General features: G+C 45.2%; 1 protein-coding gene across 2 annotated transcripts in view; it reads left to right on the top strand.

The window, feature by feature from the left end:
- LOC119979042 (fibroblast growth factor 6-like) overlaps positions 1-18223 on the top strand; it is a 37723-nt gene extending 19500 nt beyond the window's left edge. For both annotated transcript variants that reach the window (XM_038821019.1, XM_038821020.1), the window contains exons 2-3: positions 15895-15998; positions 17492-18223. In XM_038821019.1, coding sequence (XP_038676947.1) covers positions 15895-15998; positions 17492-17668 — 281 coding nt within the window. In that variant the 3' untranslated portion in view covers positions 17669-18223. The remainder of the gene's footprint in view (positions 1-15894; positions 15999-17491) is intronic.
- Positions 18224-20057: the final 1834 nt, after the last annotated feature.

The raw sequence follows: 20057 nt of genomic DNA, 5'->3' as shown, positions 1-20057 counted from the left end.
CTCACACCTCCCTCTCTCTCTCACACCTCCCTGTTCATTTCTCCATGGCCACTTCCTCTCCCGTTCCGTGGCTGAGGCCTAACCAGCTCCACCGCCTGCTCCACTGTTCCAAGGCTTCAATGCAGACTTTGCCGCTATTTCAAGCTTGTCCAATCAGGGGCAGGCTTCCATGCATTGGCTGTTGATAGGCTGACTATCAGAACACAACGCAGCGTAAAAAACTGCTTTTGATTGGACAAACCGGAAAGGACAGCATGTTTGAAATTGGAGATGGCTGGGCCTACCACAGGAGCCCTGGATGTCTCCCACGCCAATCCCCGGGGTCTGCAGAAGCCCTGGATGTCTCCCACGCCAATCCCAGGGGTCTGCAGAAACCCTGGATGTCTCCAACGCCAATCCCCGGGGTCTGCAGAAGCCCGAGATGTGCCCAATGCCAACCACCGGATCCCGCAGAAACCCTGGATGTATCCAAAGCAAATCCCTAGGTCCCGGGGAACCCACTTTGGGAGTGCTGCAATAAGGAATTTGGGAGAAACTTATTTTTTTGAGTAGAACTTTTAACATTCTTTCATGGAACGTGGCCATCTTTAGGAAAGTCAGCATTTGTTACCCATCCCTAATTGCCCTTGAACTGAGCAGCTCGCTGGGTTATTTCAGTGGTCAGGAAGTGGGTCTGGACTCACATGTAGGTCTGGCCATGTCGGTATGGCAGATTTCCTCCCTGAGAGGGGCATTAGGGACCAGACGGGGTTTTTTTTTAAGCAATTGATAGTTTACGGCCATCATCACCAGACTAGCTTTATAATCCTGACTTATTTATTGAATTTAAATTCCACCAGCTGCCGTGATGGGATTTGAACCCATATCCTCCGAGCATTAACCTGGGCCTCACTAGTCCAGTGACATCACCACTACACCACCATCTCTTCATGTCCCACAACCTGCCACCACATGGGATGAATGAGGCAAATAGCATTGATGCAAGTACGAAAAAGAATGAGTACATGAGGGAGAGGATGACTTGAAGTAACGTGAGAGGAGGCTGGGGTGGAGCCTGTTTCTGTGCAAATAAATACTCAGTAATTCTTCCCTTCTAGGGGCAGCACGGTAGCATAGTGGTTAGCACTGCTGCCTCACAGCGCCAGGGACCCGGGTTCAATTCCAGCTTCGGGTGACTGCCCGTGCGGAGTCTGCACGTTCTCCCCGTGTGTGCGTGGGTTTCCTCCGGGTGCTCCGGTTTCCTCCCACAGTCCAAAGATGTCCGGGTTGGGTTGGGTTCCCAAGAGAGGGCCGGGATGTGGGCCTAAGTGGGGTGCTCTTTCAGAGAGTCAGTGCAGACTCGATGGGCCAAATGGTCTCCTTCTGCACTGTAGGGATTCTATGTCATCTACGATGAAGGAATAATCACAACCATTATGGAGAGCAGAAGAACTCGCTCATTCAGTTATGGAGCAACACTGATCGAACACCAAACGGTGAAACCTGTTTCTTCCTTTGGGCAGAGATAGGGAAGGTGTTGTTATAAATGGAAAGTGTTCAGTCGCAGATGAGGGATTTCAGCAATGGTGGGAAACACGCAGCCCTTGAGTGCATCCCATGAGACATTTTGTTGACCATTGCCCACACACACACAGTCACCACATTCCGTCTGCGTATTCCTTTGCTGCCGGTGTGACTGAAGTGATCCACAAGTAAAGTGAGCTCTCCAGGAACTGAACGATGGGTCCAAGCTCGGGGGCACAACGAGATGGTTCTCGCAAATTGGGGCCAGCGAGGACAGTGAGAGAAGGTTGACATACTACCCAAACTGTTTCCCAATCCTGAGGGAGGGGATCAGCACGGGGCTTGAGGAAAGACCGACCGAGGAGAAGGGCAGCTGCAAATGTGGCGTGTAGGGTGGAGGCTGCGGCGCAAGACCATGTGATGGACAATCAATGGACACGAAACGTAGGTGAAGTCCGAACGAAAGGCTTTAATTAGCAAGAAGTGAACCCGGCAGCAGACGTACAGGAAAATGGCTGGCTGTCGGGGAACACGGGTTCTTATACCCCGCCTTGTAGGCGGAGCTACCTTCCTCTTAGCCAATCGGGCCAAGAGGCACACGATACCTGGGCCAATGGGCAGTGAGTCCTCTGCACCAATGGCAGCTCACACTCCCAGATACCGTAATACCCCTAGTCATACTACCACACCATGCCTCCATTTTACTCCAGCTCCACCCAGGGTCACTGATCCATTGCAGGATTATCTGTACATTGGCAACCCAGTAATAAAACAGGAGATTCGGGAGATTAATCCTCCCGATTCCCTGTCTCTCTGAAAGAGAGCGTTCCGGACTCCGGGACACTTACCTGTCCAGATAAAAGTTGATATTAATTTGTTAACTGTAATAAGAAATACTTTGGACAAGAAAATGGAGATACATTGAAATAAGAATCGAAACCTAACCTTGGGAGGCAAATGAAGTGAGGAGCTTGCTGATTGCTCACATTGAGTGTGAGAGCCGTGCGCTCCCTCTGTGTCCAAAGTGCAAATATTTCTCTTGTTTTTACCATTTGAAGTTGTTGATCGTTAAATTGAAATATGAATGATTAAGCATTTTCTATCACTTGTTCTGAAATATTCAGCGTGTGTTAAATGTATTTAATCTTATTCATGGGGTCATGGTTAATGAACAAGACCGATTTCAATCTTGCTGCCCATTAAGATAAAGGAGGGACGCTCCTGCGGTTCACTCCCCAGCCTCGGTTGCCCATCACCTGGATTACCAAGATCATTTCATGAGTCCGAAGGACACGGAGAGTTTGATTTTTCTCCATTGTCCAATGGCAAAGTGGAATTTCCAGCCACCTGATTTGCCTCGTGTTTGACTGGCTTCAGCTGATGTCTGTGTGTTTGCCCGACGAGTAGCAGGTGGCAACACTGCTTTAGACTTGGCATTCACTCCAAATAGGGTCAGGAAATTGTGTCTCTCTAAAGTACTAGTGACATGCCATTCAAGCTGAACTTTACCCTAGTTGGCCTATTGTCAAAAGCATTAATCAAATCATCTCCACCAAGAGATTGCAGACACAGACATAGCTAAACACAGTGAAAGTTGTTTGCTGCCTTTTTACAGGTCTCCAATCCAAGAGTGTAGCCTCACAATTCCTGATGCCAGCTTGCTGTGCACAATCTTCAACAACAATGTCTATCCAATGTTAGAGAAGCATAAAGGATGCCTTTTTAAAAACATTATTTTACGAGATGTGGGTGTTGCCGACTCGGCCAACATTTATTCCCCATTCCTAGTTGCCCTTGAGAAGGTGGGGGTGAGCTGCCTTCTTGAACTGCTGCAGTTCCTGAGGTGTAGGTACACCCACTGTGCTGTTAGGGAGGGTTTTCCAGGATTTTGACCCAGCGACAGTGAAGGAACTGTGATATATTTCCAAGTTCGGATGGTGAGTGACTTGGAGGGGAACTTCCAGGTGGTTGAGTTCCCAGGTATCAGTTGCTCTTGTCCTTCTAGGGTCATGGGTTTGGAAGGTGCTGTCGAAGAAGCCTCGGCGAGTGCATCTTGTAGATGGTACACACTGATGTTATAGTTTATCAGTAGTGGAAGGAATGAATGTTTGCGGAAGGAGGAGCTATCAAGTTGGCTGCTTTGTCCTGGTTGATGCTAAGCCTTTTGAGTGTTGTTGTAGTTGCACTGACATGTGAACTGTATTCCAAAGCACCTGACATACTTCACCTTGTCCTCCCCAACTTGCCTGCCACAGATACATGACAGTATCAGTAGGAGTGGCCAAGTCCTTATGGAGACAAAGGCCACTCTTCACATTGAGGATACCCTCCATCGTATTGTGTGGTGTTACCACCGTGCTAAATGGGATAGAGTTCGAACAGACTTAGCTGCTCAACACTGGGCCTCCCTGAGGCTCTGTGTGCCATAAGCAGCAGCAGAATTGTATTCATCCACAATCCGTAACCTCGTGGCCTGGCAGATACTCCACTCTACCACCAAAGGTGCAGGAGCAACACCAGGCATACCTGAAAATGAGGTGCCAACCTGGTGAAGCTACAAAACAAGACTACTTGTGTGCCAAACAGCATAAGCAGCAAGTAATAGACAGAGTTAAGCGATCCCACATCCAACTGTGCAGTCCTGCCATCCAGCCATGAATGGTGGACAATTAAACAATTCACTGGAGGAGGCTGCACATCATTGCAAAAGGCAAGGCTGAAGCATTCGCAACAATCTTAAGCCAGAAGTGCCAAGTGGATGATCCACCTTGGTCTCCTCCGGAGGTCCCCAGCATCACAGACGTTAGTGTCACTGGGACTCACTTAGTGCTCGGGGCTTGGACGGGGCAGAGTTTGTAAGGAGCATCCAGGAGGGCTTCTTAAAACAATATGTAGATAGTCCAACTAGGGAAGGGGCTGTACTGGGCCTGGGTATTGGGGAATGAGCCCAGCCAGGTGGTAGAAGATTCAGTAGGGGAACAGTGACCACAATTCAGTAAGTTTTAAAGTGCTGGTGGACAAGGATAAGAGTGGGTCCTCGGGTGAATGTGCTAAATTGGGGGAAGGCTAATTATAACAATATTCGGCAGGAACTGAAGAACCCAGATTGGGGGCGGATGTTTGAGGGTAAATCAACATCTGTCATGTGGGAGGCTTTCAAATGTCAGTTGAAAGGAATTCAGGACCGGCATGTTTAGCTCACTGGGCTAATCACTGGCTTTGAAGGCAGACTAAGGCAAGCTGGCAGCACGGTTCGATTCCCGTAACAGCCTCCCCGAACAGGCGCCGGAATGTGGCGAATAGGGACTTTTCACAGTAACTTCATTTGAAGCCTACTCGTGACAATAAGCGATTTTCATTTTCATTTCATTTCATTTCCTGTGCGGAAGAAGGATAAATACGGCAAATTTTGGGAACCTTGCATAACGAGAGATATTGTAGGCCTCGTCAAAAAGAAAAAGGAGGCATTTGTCAGGGCTAGAAGGCTGAGAACAGACTAAGCCTGTGTGGAACATAAGGAAAGTAGGAGGGAACTTAAGCAAGGAGTCAGGAGGGCTAAAAGAGGTCACGAAAAGTCATTGGTAAATAGGGTTAAGGAAAATCCCAAGGCTTTTTATACGTACATAAAAAGCAAGAGGGTAGCCAGGGAAAGGGTTGGCCCACTGAAAGACAGGCAAGGGGAATCTATGTGTGGAGTCAGAGGAAAGGGTGAGGTACTAAATGAATACTTTGCATCAGTATTTACCAAAGAGAAGGAATTGGTAGATGCTGAGTCTGGAGAAGGGTGTGTAGATAGCCTGGGTCACATTGACATCCAAAAAGGCGAGGTGTTGGGCGTCTTGAAAAATATTAAGGTAGATAAGTCCCCAGGACTGATGGAATCTATCCCAGAATACTGAAGGAGGCTAGAGCAGAAATTGCTGAGGCCTTGACAGAAATCTTTGGGTCTTCACTGTCTTCAGGTGATGTCCCGGAGGACTGGAGAATAGCCAATGTTGTTCCTTTATTTAAGAAGGGTAGCAAGGATAATCCAGGGAACTACAGGTCGGTGAGCCTTGCGCCAGTGGTAGGGAAATTACTGGAGAGAATTCTTTGAGACAGGATCTATTCCCATTTGGATGCAAATGGATGTATTAACGAGAGGCAGCATGGTTTTGTGAAGGGGAGGTCGTGTCTCACTAACTTGATAGAGTTTTTCGAGGAGGTCACATAGATGATTAATGCAGGTAGGGCAGTGGATGTTGTCTATATGGACTTCAGTCAGGCCTTTGAAAAGGTCCCTCATGGAAGACTGGTACAAAAGGTGAAGTCACACAGGATCAGGGGTGAGTTGGCAAGATGGATACAGAACTGGCTAGGTCATAGAAGGCAGAGAGTAGCAATGGAAGGCTGCTTTTCTAATTGGAGGGCTGTGACCAGTGGTGTTCCGCAGGGATCATTGCTGGGACCTTTGCTGTTCGTAGTATATATAAATGATTTGGAGGAAAATGTAACTGGTCTGATTAGTAAGTTTGCAGACGAGACAAAGGTTGGTGGAATTGCAGATAGCGATGAGGACTGTCAGAGGATAGAGTAGGATTTAGATCGTTTGGAGACTTGGGCGGAGAGATGGCAGATGGGTTTAATCCAGACAAATGTGAGGTAATGCATTTTGGAAGGTCTAATGCAGGTGGGGAATATACAGTGAATGGTAGAACTCTCGAGTATTGACAGTCAAGAGAGATCTAGGTGTACAGGTCCACAGGTCACTGAAAGGGGCAGCACGTGGAGAAGATAGTCAAGAAGGCATACGGCATGCTTGCCTTCATTGGGTATAAAAATTGGCAAGTCATGTTGCAGCTATATAGAACCTTAGTTAGGCCACGCTTGAAGTATGGTGTTCAATTCTGGTCGCCACACTACCAGAAGGATGTGGAGGCTTTAGAGAGTGTGCAGAAGAGATTTACCAGGATGTTGCCTGGTATGGAGGGCATTAGCTATGAGGAGAGGTTGAATAAACTCGGTTTTTTCTCACTGGAACGACGGAGGTTGAGGGGCGACCTGATAGAGGTCTACAAAATTATGAGAGGCATAGACTGAGTGGATAGTCAGAGACTTTTTTTCAGGGTAGAGGGGTCAATTACTAGGGGGCATAGGTTTAAGGGGCAAGGTTTAGGGATGTACGAGGCAAGTCTTTTACACAGAGGGTAGTGGGTGCCTGGAACTTGCTGCCGGAGGAGGTGGTGGACGATAGTGGTGTTTAAGGGACATCTTGACAAATACATGACTAGGATGGGAATAGAGGGATAAGGACCCCTGAAGTGCAGAAGATTTTAGTTTAGACAGGCAGCACGGGCTTGGAGGGCCGAAGGGCCTCTTCCTGTGCTGTACTCTTCTTTGTTCTTTGTTCAGTCTTCAGCCAATTCAATTCACTCCACATTATATCAGGAAGTGGCTGAAAGCACTGGATACTACAAAGGCTCTGGGTCCTGATAATATTCCGCAATAGTACTGAAGACTTGTGCTCCAGAACTTGCTGCACCCCTAGCCAAGCTGTCCCAGTACAGCTACAACACTGACATCTACCTGGCAATGTGGAAAATTGCCCAGGTGTATCCAGTACACAAGAAACAGGACAAATCCAACCCAGGCAATTACTGCCCCATCAGTCTACTTTGGATCATCAGTGAAGCAATGGAGGAGGTCATCAACCATGCTATCAAGTGCTACTTACTCAGCAACAACCTGCTCACGAAAGCTCAGTTTGGGTTCCGCCAGGGTCACTCAGCTCCTGATCTCATTACAGCCTTGGTTTAGATATGGACAAAAGAGCTGAATGCCAGAGGTGAGGTAACAGTGACTGCCCTTGACATCAAGGCAGCATATGACCATGTATGGCGTCAAGGAGCCCCAGCTAAACTGGAGTCGATGGGAATAAGGGGGGGAACTCTCCGCTGGTTGGCAGCATTGCTGGCACAAAGGATGATGTTTGAGATGATTGGAGGTCAATCACCTCAGCTCCAGGACATCATGGCAGGAGTTCCTCCGGGTAATGTCCTGGGCCCAACCATCATCCGGTAATTCATCAATGACATAAATACTGTGGCTACCAGGGCAGGTCGAGGTTAGGGATCCTGCGCAAGTAACTCTCCTTCAGACTCTCTAAAGCCTGTCCACCACCTGCAAGACACAAATCAGGAGTGTGATGGAATACTCTGCACTTTCCTGGACGAATGCAGCTCCAACAACACTCAAGAATTTCAACACCATCCAGGACAAAGCAGCCACTTGATTGCTACCCGTTCCACAAACATTCACTCCCTCCACCACTGATGAACAGTGGTATCTAAAAGATACACTTCTTGGGCAGCACCTTCTAAACCCACGATCACTATCATCTCGTAGGACAAGAGCAGCAGATACCTGGGAACCCCACCACCTGGAGGTTCCCCTCCAAGTCACTTGCCACCCCGACGTGGAAATGTCTCGCCGTTCCTTCACTGTCGCTGGGTCAAAATCCTGGAACTCCCTCCCTAACAGCACAGTGGGTTAACCTACACCTCGGATTGCAGCGATTCGAGAAGGCAGCTCACCACCACCTTCAGGACAATTGGGAATGGCCAATAAATGTTGGTCTGGCCAGCGACCCTCACAGTCCATAAATTAACTTTTAAAAACTCCTGTCTTGTGCCAGGTAGATTATGACAGGCTTTGGGGAGTCGGGAGGTGAGTTACTCACCACGGGATTCCTAGCCTTGACCTGCTCAGGTAGCCACAGTATTTAAATGGCATGTCCATTTCAATTTCTGGTCAATGGTAACTCCCAGAATGTTGACTGTGTGGGGGGATTCAGCGACTGAATGTCAACCTGGCAATAGTTGGATTATCTCCTGTAGGAGATGGTCATTGTCTGGGACTTGTGTGGCTTGAATGTCACGTGTCACTTGTCAGCCCAAGTCTGGATTTTGTCCAGGTCTTGCTGCATTTGAACATGGACTGCTTCATTATCTACGGAGTCACGGATGGTGCTGAAAAGGGGCTGGTTTCGCATTGTGGGTGAACAGCTGGCTTGTAAAGCAGAACAAGGCCAGCAGCGCGGGTTCAATTCCCGTACCAGCCTCCCCAAACAGGCGCCGGAATGTGGCCACTAGGGACTTTTCACAGTAACTTCATTGAAGCCTACTTGTGACAATAAGTGATTTTCATTGCACATTTGCACAATGTGAAATGAAATGAAATCATCAGCGAACGATCCTTGTGATGGAAGGGAGCTGAAGGTGGTTAGGCCTCGGACACTATCTATCCTGAGGAACTTTACAAGAGGAAAAGCCTGCTCTTATAAACGAGCAGAAGAATTGGCATCGGGTATTACTTCAAAACCAGTCGAAGGCCTGAAATGAATGTGGGAATGAAGTATTGAAATAATCACTGTTGCTGTATGATCACCAACAGAAGGAGTTGGAGAAAATCTGCAATCCTATTATCACAAAGCTATATCGAGGCGCTGGTGACTTTTCCTGGTGCTGGCAGTGCTCCTTCTAGTGCAGGTGCATCATACGGTCCAACAATTGAGGAGGTTAATTAAACGTAAACAGCTTCCTGTTGCCGAAATTGTCCCATGGGGTGAAACTGTCCTTTTTAAAGAGCCAAAACCTTGGTTGATGGAGTTGATAAACAACTCCGATATCTGTATGTAATTCGTCATTACAGGAATGTCAAGTATTAAATACACACACACACACACACACACACACACACACAAAACACCCACAAAAGGAGGCCTTTTGGCCCTTCGAGCCTGCTGGCTGATCATCCAGCTCAATAGCCTAATCCTGCTTTCTCTCCATAGCCTTTGATCCCATTCTCCCCAAGTGCCTATATCCAGCCGCCCCTTGAATATATTCAAAGTTTTCGCATCAACTACGTCCTGTGATAATGAATTCCACAGGCTCACCACTCTCCAGGTGAAGAAGTGTCTCCTTGTCTCTGTCCGAAATGGTTTACCCTAAATCCTCAGGCTGTGACTCATGGTTCTGGACACACCCATCATTGGTAACATCTTCCCTGTATCTACCCTGTCTAGTCCTGTTGGAATTTTATAAGTCTCTGAGATCCCCCCCCTCATTCTTCTGAACTCCAGCGAGAACAATCCCAACCTAGTCAATCTCTCCTCATATGACAGTCCCGCCATCCCTGGAATCAGTCTGGTAAACCTTCGCTGCACTCCCTCAAGAGGAAGAACATCCTTCCTCCGAGAAGGAGACCAAAACTGCACACAGTACTCCCAAGTGTGGCCTCACCAAGACCCTGTACAATTGCAGCAACACATCCCTGCTTCTATATTCAACCTCTTGCAAGGAAGGCCAACATACCATTAACCCTCTTTACCGCCTGCTGCACCTGCATGCTTATCTTCAGCGAATGGTGCGCAAGGACACCCAGGTCCTGCTGCACACTCCCCTCTCCCAATTTATAACCATTCGGGTAGTAATCTGCCTTCCTAATTTTGCTTCCAAAATGAATAACCTCACACTTATCCAAATTATACTGCATCTGCCATTGGTTTGCCCACTCGCCCAACCTGCCCAGATCTTGCTGTAGGATCTCTGCATCCTCGTCACAATTCACCCTCCCATCTAATTTGGTATCATCTGCAAACTTTGAGATGTTACATTTTGTTCCCTCATCCAAATCATTAATATATATTGTGAATAGCTGGGGTCCCAGCACCGATCCCTGTGGAACCCCACTGGTTACTGCCTGCCAATTTGAAAAGGGCCCATTAGTCCCTACTCTTTTTTTTCCCCTCTGCCAACCAGTTTTCTATCCACCTCCATACATTTCCCCCAATCCCATGCACTTTAATTTTGCACAATAATCTCTTATGCGGGACTTTGTGAAACGCCTTCTGAAAGTCCAAATATACCACATCGACTGGCTCCCCCTTGTCGACTGTACTGGTTACCTCTTCAAAGAATTCCAACAGATTTGTCAAGCATGATTTTCCCTTCATAAATCCATGCTGTCTCTGACTGATCCTGCCACTGCTTTCTAAATGTCCCGCTATAAAGTCCTTGATAATGGATTCAAGCATTTTCCCCACTATCGATGTTAGGCTTACTGGTCTATAATTCCCTGCTTTCTCTCTACCTCCCTTTTTGAATATCGGAGTGACGTGAGCTACCCTCCAATCTGCAGGGACAGTTCCAGAGTCTATAGAATCCCAGAAGATGACCACCAATGCATCCACTAATTCCAGAGCCACCTCCTTGAGCACTCTGGGATGCAGATTCTCAGGCCCTGGGGATTTATCCGCCTTCAATCCCATCAGTTTTCCCAACACCATTTCTCTACTAATGTTGATTCCCTTTCACTAAACCTATTAACAATAAACATATTAATCTTTTTTCAAAGAATGACACCAGCATTGTGAATTATATTACTTGTTGCCATGTTAGGCAGTTTCTGATTTTAAAATGATCGCCATTCTTGAAATCACTCTTAACGTCTGTTTTTGAATAATACTTGCATCAGGTATCTCCTGTTGCCTAACTGATACAATGAGGGTGCCATCTTTTCTAGAGCTGCCCTTTGCATCATCTTTTATCTTAACGATTTAGGGTGGGAGGGGTAGGGGTGGAAATGCGGTATCAGACAACAGGGTCTGAACTCAGAATGCCATGAAATGGTAGATGCCAGAACATAGACGCAATCCTTCCCACGCTAAGGGCCAGGTTTTCGCTCCCAAGTTGGGATTGCAGGGTCTAGAAAACTTCCAACTCCACAAACCAGGACTTGCATCCCAAGAGTGCTGGCAGGAATCTGGCTCTCCAATCCTGGAAAGAGCTTGGAGGCAGCTATGAGATCTGCCCAATGCAGGGGCGGGCTGTTGAAAAGGCCCATCTCTTTGCTCTGGGAATCTATCCCAGTTGCAATGGAACAAAAAGCAGCCCTCGATCCCTCGCCTTATCTCATACTCGCTCATCTCCAACACTCCCCATCCCTGCCAACTCATGCAACCTCATGCTCCACCAATCCCTCCCCAGAGCCCCTCATGCCCTCCATAGGAGCCGATTGTTATAGTCCCAATTGATGTTATAACTGGACGGGAAGATTCCAGGATGGAACCCTGGCTCCAAAGGCTGTAACTTTCTTTTTATAAAACATGGAGGAACAGTCACTGAAGCACTAATTAGTTTTAAGATGAAAAATGGATAAACATGAAAAAATGGAGTATGTTACAATACTCCCCCTTTTTACATTAACAATTACACACCGAGTTTAGGATGCATGGATTACAAGGTGCATGTTAATCTACAATGGTATCATGACCACACAAAGTCCCTTTTAAGCACTCAGGATAGCTGTGGACAAATACTCCCTCCACTCTGAACCCAAGTTATTATCTATGGATTTCTCCTCACAAACGCCCCAGATGATGTCACATGAGAGTTTCCAAACTCCACTCCCAAAAACACGCTTTAAAATCTTCTCTCATAATATGCTTTCCCTTCGCGGTTTGCATTCCAAAATCCAGACCAGGTTTTCCAAATGACACCTTTAAACAAAGCTTCCATTCCACTTTTAACATGAAATCCAGTCCAAGATTTCACACCAACCCCTTTTAGGTTTCCTTTGTCTTAACTGCTTTTATACAAACTCCAAGATCCGGCATCCGATTTCCGTATGTATTTCAACTCTCGTACCGCAGGCTCTAGTAAAATCTCACATCCTGAAAATCACTTCCGATATCTTTCTGGCATCTCCGCCTTCTTCTCAGCTCGGTTTGTCTTTACTGAACAGTGCTCTGTTTATTGTACCTTTTAACCTCAGATTTCTTTGAAGCTTCTCTTTATTTCTCTAGTTTCCTTAACTAGCTACTCTTCAGATTTCTGCCCTTCATTATCTTAATCATTACTCGAGGGCATGGTCTTCTAGCAAAGCTGAGAGAGATGTTCCCTCTCTAGCCTTCGAAAACAAGTGCTTCTAGTAGAGCTACCCAAAACTTTAAAGCTTCTCTACTTTACAAGGCTCAAGTTGCTAAGCAACATCAACATGCATATGCCTTTTATTTATTCTTCACGCCATAGTCCTCTCGAAGCACAATAGAAATACAGTTGAAACTTAAGCAATCCCCACACATAAAAAGACCTTTGTCCAACATCAATCTAACTATGGGTTTTGCCTTTCCAGGCACAGAAATATTAACTCAAACACACTTGCTTTATTTCTAATGTTTACCATTTCAAATCTAATTCCCTCAAAGCTACCTTTTGTTTTCCTCTACCTACCCTCATGGCCGCACATCCTCTATGTACCAAACTATGCCCCCCTACGCACCATGATCACTCACCACACTTTCCAAACCCCACCCCCAATCATCACTATGGCCCTTTATTTAAATTCCGTCAAGTTGTTAATCCTAGATAAAAACAAATATTTCAGGGAAGTAGTCAACCCCTGATAAAAACTAACACTTCCTTCAAGTATTCATTTGCTTATGAAAATATACATTTCTATTCATAGCTCCACATCAACGATAGTTTATTTCTTTATAAACACTTGGAGCTGTCAATCAAACTGTAGATTTACAGGTTCCCTACTGTGATATTAATGTGGAGGTGCCGGCATTGGACTGGGGTGGGCTCAGTAACAGCACCAGGTTTAAAGTCCAACAAGTTTATTTGGAATCATGAGCTTTTGGAGCGGGGCTCCTTCAGGTGAGTGAAGAGGTAGGTTACACAAACACAGCATATATCGACCAAGCCAATGATGCAAGATGATACTTTGAACGTGAGTCTTGGCAGGTAATTAAGTCTTTATAGGTCCAGATGGTGTGACTGGAGAGAGGGATAATTACAGGTTGAAAGGTGTGAATTGTCTCGAGCCAAGCCAGGTGGTGGAGGTTAAATGTTGTGAGATATGAATCCAAAATCCCAGTTGAGGCCGTACATGTGTATGGCCAAAGATATCCAGGTTGGTTACTGGATTACAGGGATAGGGTGGGGATGTGGGCCTAGGTAGGGTGCTCTTTCAGAGGGTCGGTTCAGACTCGATGGGCTGAATGACCTCCTTCTGCACTGGAGGGATGTTATGATTCTATGAAATAGTTTTCAAAGATTGTCTGTGGCAAAGTCAATTTAAATACAATTTAATACTCCTTAAACTCAAAAAGTTACCAATAAAACAAACTGCTTGGATTTGAATGAAAGAGCTTGGCTCCTCCCAGAGTCACCTGTCAAGCTAATCCATTCTGGCTGTGTATCAAAACAAGTGGGATATTTTCTGAGTGCCCCTAGTTTTTTTTAGGAGACAGGGCAGAAACAGTACAGTACATCAGAGACGAAAATAATTATTTTTTGTGACCGAAATAAACCTTTATTGTAAGTGTAACAGTACAGGGGCTGGTTTAGCACAGGGCTAAAGAGCTGGCTTTTAAAGCAGATCAAGGCAGGGCAGCAGCACGTTTCAATTCTCGTATCAGCCTCCCTGAACAGGTGCCGGAATGTGGCGACTAGGGGCTTTTCACAGTAACTTCATTTGAAGCCTACTTGTGACACTAAGCGATTTTCATTTCATTTTGCATTTCACATTAGCAACTTAACCATACAATTGTGAAGACGCAACTTTCCAATGAATGATATGAAAATGGTTAGAAAAAATAACAGTCAGTCAATAACAGAATAAATAATGTCAAACGACCATAAATATCACGTAAGTTATTTCAGCACACCAGAATTTCATTTCATTCATTTCTACACCTCACTTGAACAGGCTAAGCCTGAATAATTAAACACATTTGCTCTGATATTAGGGTTGAAAGTGTTTAGTTGTGATTTTTAAGCTCAATTAGATTCTGATCCAGAGAAAAAACACTTAACTACACCTGGCAAATAACAAAAACTTTGATTTCTTATTTCATTCTCTTTCAATTCCAATAACCCAAATTAAATTAAAATTGATTAACTGGTCACTCATTTGTTTACTGCTTGTTAGAAGTTGCTATGAGCAATGTGGCAATGAACATAACAACATAAGAACTAGGAGCAGGAGTAGGCCATCTGGCCCCTCGAGCCTGCTCCGCCATTCAATGAGATCATGGCTGATCTTTTGTGGACTCAGCTCCACTTTCCGGCCCGAACACCATAACCCTTAATCCCTTTTATTCTTTAAAAAACTATCTATCTTTACCTTAAAAACATTTAATGAAGGAGCCTCAACTGATTGGATTGGATTTGTTTATTGTCACGTGTACCGAGGTACAGTGAAAAGTATTTTTCTGCAAGCAGCTCAACAGATCATTCAGTACATGGAAGAAAAGGGAATTAAACAAAATTCAAGAAAATACATGAAAATACATAATAGGGCAACACAAGATATACAATGTAACTGCATAAGCATTGGCATCAGATGAAGCATACAGGGTGTAGTGTTGATGAGGTCAGTCAATAAGAGGGTCATTTAGGAGTCTGGTGACAGTGGGGAAGAAGCTGTTTTTGAGTCTGTTCGTGCGTGTCCTCAGACTTCTGTATCTCCTGCCCGATGGAAGAAGTTGGAAAAGTGAGTAAGCCAGGTGGGAGGGATCCTTGATTATGCTGCCCGCTTTCCCCCGGCAGCGGGAGGTGTAGATGGAGTCCATGGATGGGAGGCAGGTTTGTGTGATGGACTGGGCGGTATTCACGACTCTCTGAAGTTCCCTGTGGTCCTGGGCTGAGCAGTTGCCATACCAGGCAGCCCGATAGGGTGCTTCCTATAGTGCATCTGTAACTGGGCAAGGAATTCCATAGATTTACAACCCTTTGGGTGAAGAAGTTCCTCCTAAACTCAGTCCTAAATCTACTTCCCCTTATTTTGAGGCTATGCCCCCTAGTTCTGCTTTCACCCTCCAGTGGAAACAACCTGCCCGCATCTATCCTATCTATTCCCTTCATAATTTTATATGTTTCTATAAGATCCCCCCCTCATCCTTCTAAGAGTGACTGCAATTAACAGAAATTGACTGGTTGTATTTTTGTGGGTAATACACAGTATAATAAATGCAAGTTTATGCTTTCATATCGAAATCATAAATTACCAAAATTCTGCCAGTTCTGGCGAAATTACCAGTTTGACATTTTTTTAAGTGATCAATTTCAAGGCTCGGATGTAGAACTGGAGGAATAAGGACCACTATGTGAGCGAGAAGGGTTTAACGCCAAGGCTGAGATGAAATGTGCTTCAGTCTGCACACCATGAAGGAGAAGCCTCACTCCTACAGTACTGAATGTGGGAATGTTCAGCACCTTCTCTATTGAAATGAATTAGTTAATTCTATTGCCTTTCACATCATAAAAAATTTTAAAAAGTGAAAATGATACATTGTGTTACTGAGAGTAATGTCTATCAGTGATTTTTTTAAAATTTTTTATTTAGGTCTTTTAATGATTTCTACAGTAGAGCTGGGAGTTGTCAGTCTTTATGGAGTGAAATCGCATGTCTTCATTGCAATGAATAGCAAAGGCCGACTGTATGCAGCGGTGAGTGAATCAAAATCATCCTGTTTAATAAAAAAAACTTTCATTCGTATTATCAATCTGTTTCTACTCTTAATTGCACGTTTTGATAGTTACTCCCTAGTGAACGAAGGAGTGATTGTTTCAGAGGTCCCAGGGTAAATATTCAGTTTGGGACCTTTTAAATTTTATTAGATGATCATATCAGACAGACAGGGGCTGTCTAGCACACTGGGCTAAATCACTGGCTTTGAAAGAAGACCAAGGCAGGCCAGCAGCACGGTTTGATTCCCGTACCAGCCTCCCCGAACAGGCGCCGGAATGTGGCGACTAGGGGCTTTTCACAGTAACTTCATTTGAAGCCTACTTGTGACACTAAGCGATTTTCATTTCATTTTTCATTTCACATTAGCAACTTAACCATACAATTGTGAAGACGCAACTTTCCAATGAATGATATGAAAATGGTTAGAAAAAATAACAGTCGGTCAATAACAGAATAAATAATGTCAAACGACCATAAATATCATGGAAGTTATTTCAGCACACCAGTTCTTTGATGACTCAGATCAACACAATGGCGCCTGCCTCTTCAATTCTGGAGTCTATATTACCACACTAGAAAGTGGTGAAATGGAGTAGGAAATGAGGAGAGGGGATACACAACATAGTGCATGGAACTCCTTGCTGACTTTCACAGGGGCAAGTACCTTGCCTCTCCTCTGCACCCCCATTGATAACTTGAGTAAGATTGGTAACTCAAGTGTTCCAAAATGTACATTGTGCATTGCTCTGCTATTCTTGCAATTTTTTTCTTAAATTGTGCACAGCAAAAACGGGCTGGTGTCAAAATCATTGTCAAGTTCAGCTCTGTAGATGAGGGGCAGTGAGGAAAGAGGACCACTACTTATCATCTCATACTAGAGCTTCTGTGCATTTGTTCTCCACTTTGCAGATTAAGGAAGGTTCTGTTTGTGGAGTTCGGGTCAGATGATCAGGGGTTACACGGTGGCGCAGCCGTTAGCACTGCTGCCTCACAGCGCCGAGGACCCGGGTTCGATCCCGGCCCCGAGTCACTGTCCGTGTGGAATTTGCACGTTCTGCCCGTGTCTGCGTGGGTCTCACCCCCACAACCCAAAAATGTGCAGGGTAGGTGGATTGGCCTCGCTAATTAGAAATCAGATAATTGGGTACTTTAGGTTCTACAGTGGTACAATGGTTAGCACTGCTGCCTCACAGCACCGAGGGCCCGGGTTCGATCCAGGCAGCAGGTCACTGTCTGTGTGGAGTTTGCACATTCTCCGCATGTCTGTATGGGTCTCACCCCCACAAACCATGTGCAGGTTAGGTAGACTGGCCATACTAAATTGCCCCTTAATTGGAAGAAAAGAATTGGGTCCTCTTGTTCTTTTAAAATAACACCGATGGATATTTTATATGACCACCGTTGCAGATACAACAAATAAAAATGACTATGAACTAACAAATTTATTCTGGAAACAAAATCTGTCTTTCAGGTGGCCTTCAATAATGAATGCGAATTCAGAGAAAGACTCTTGCCAAATCGCTACAACGTGTACGAATCAAAGACGTACCCAGGGATGTACATCGCACTAAGCAAGCACGGAAGAGCAAAGAGAGGAAGTAAAGTTTCACCCATCCTGAGAGTTACTCATTTTCTGCCCAGATTGTAAAGAAATGTGGGAGAATCGACACGTGAAGTATCACAAGACATAATATTCATAGAAGTAGGATTGCAGAAGAGTATATGCCATGTACAGGACATTCAAAGATTCATATTAACTTATTAACTTATATGGAAACAGCATTACATGTAAATATGTATTACTTTTTACGGTCATTTTGACACAAGTGAATTACTTCAGTAATGCTGCTTTTAAAAATAAAGGTATGATTACGGACATTCAAAAAGATCACTCGCCCCCATTAAGTCAGATTGTATTGTCAGCCCCAGATATTGAAGAGACCAGTTATTGGTTGCAAAAGGAAATGACGTAGTTTATCACCTCATTGAGGAGAGCCATGTGAGGGAAGCATTGACGAAACAAGTGCTAACCTCCTCGTCCACCTCTGACCTTTAAACCAGCTGTGCTAACCTCCTCGCACACCTCTGACCTTTAAACCAGCTGAGTGAAGAGAGGTGAAGCATATTGTTGGGTCTACTGGGGATATTGGGAGTTCGGTGCACTTCTTTTTCCCTCCTATTTATTTTGTCCTGCCTGCTCTTCGTCACTTGAAGATTTTGACATCTTTCTGGTCCATGGATCTATGGACTCCTCAGCCTCTCGATGGTTCCTGGCTTCAGCGGTTAGAAATTGGGATGGGCCCTGGGTTTAACCAGTGGTGTGCAGACGGTGTGCATTTTAAAGAGGAAGTGTAAGGTTCCTCAAATATTAAGCCTCACTGGAATGATTTGAGTGAATTGCCGCTGCCTATCATGCCTGCTGTTGAATCTTGCTCAGTGACTAAAGATCAATTCAGTTTCCCTGTCTCACCAGCATTGGCACTCCAGTAAATCCAAGGATGAGGGTTGAGAAAGGGTGATGAGGGGCAGCGCGGTGGCACAGTGGGTTAGCCCTTCTGCCTCATTGCGCTGAGGACCCGGGTTCGAATCCCGGCCCTGGGACAATGTCCATGTAGAGTTTGCATGTTCTCCCCGTGTCTGCGTGGGTTTCGCACCCACAACCCAAAGATGTGCAGGCTAGGTGGATTGGCCACGTTAAATTGCCCCTTCATTGGAAAAAATGAATTGGGTACTCTAAATTTTAGGAAAAAAAAGAGAAAGGTGATGGCAGACCACTGCCCCTGTCCCAGGGAATTGCAGAGACACTCACTGGTGATTCTAAGGCTCCCCGAGCTTCACATCAAAGTTCACAATAAATTAGCTTGCCTTTTGGGCAGGGCTGTCACTTGCTATGGCTGCAACTATACCTGAAAAGACAGAGCAGAGCCAGTCCGGTGCCTGTTCCATTCAGTACAATTTATCGGGGGAACCCTGAAACTGCCATCAGGTCCCACATTATATTGAAGGGGCCTTGTGTCTGTTCTGGGCAGGTGGCCTTGTGCCTGTAAATTTCCGAGGTCGATGTAGAGTTAGGCTTATTTGGGATACAGGGAATAGTTTGAGAAATTTTTGTCACTCCTTTCTGTCTGAAGAAACAGCACAGCAAGGATCAACATCTATCCCTTGGATGTCCAGCCAGCACTCTCGAGGAAAGGTGCATTAGGCAAGGATGAATTCCAGTTCAGCCCTGTTGCCCCACCCCCTTGCCCACTGAATGGCTGGTTAGCCTGCCAGCACACACTGCTGAGCCTAACTTGAAGACACTCTGGCCAGAAGGAACTAAACCCCAGCAAAAGTGTTGACATCTCTACGAGAAGAACCAAGCAGAACATTTTGGCAGGAGAAAAATGGGCCGTTTTCATGCAGGCACTGGCTCTTTTCAGAGCTACACATAAACTGACAGCAAAAATAAGCACATTTTGTAAATTGCCAACAGATTTAATGAGGTTTTTGAGGCCTGCATTCATATCCAAACAGTTGAGCAGGTTATGTCACGTGTTTTCCCTGAGCACCTGTTTTAATGCCAATTCTGCCTTTAAACAGCTGGGGCATTCCCAAACTGTAAATTATGGAGCTTTTCTTTCCTCTTCTGTTATTAACAGTTAGAAAATTGGATGGGCTAGTTCCAGCAGACAAGCCTCTGGAACTTACAAAGGGAAATATGTTTAAGGACTAGAGGGAAAAAATGGCTATAGGAGATTCTTGTTTTTTTTAACAATTAATTTGCAAGATAAACAAATTAAACAAAGTTTACACAATATGCATTATATATGTATATGATGCGTATATATATATTTTGAATTTGATGTTTCGGTGCTGATTGGACAGCTCCAGTTCTTATTTCCTGGGATTTGCAGCTCTGGGAAGGGGAATATCAAACAGACGTAATAAGCATTAAATCTGGACAATAGTACCCACAATAAGGAGGCTGGTGGCAAGAAACCCATTTGAGTATACTGGAAAGCTCATCTGAAGATAGCAGTACATTTGGCAATTTT

Source organism: Scyliorhinus canicula, chromosome 15 (genome assembly GCF_902713615.1).
Source record: "Scyliorhinus canicula chromosome 15, sScyCan1.1, whole genome shotgun sequence".
Taxonomy (NCBI): Eukaryota; Metazoa; Chordata; class Chondrichthyes; order Carcharhiniformes; family Scyliorhinidae; genus Scyliorhinus; species Scyliorhinus canicula.
This window is presented reverse-complemented; position numbering and strand designations above follow the sequence as displayed.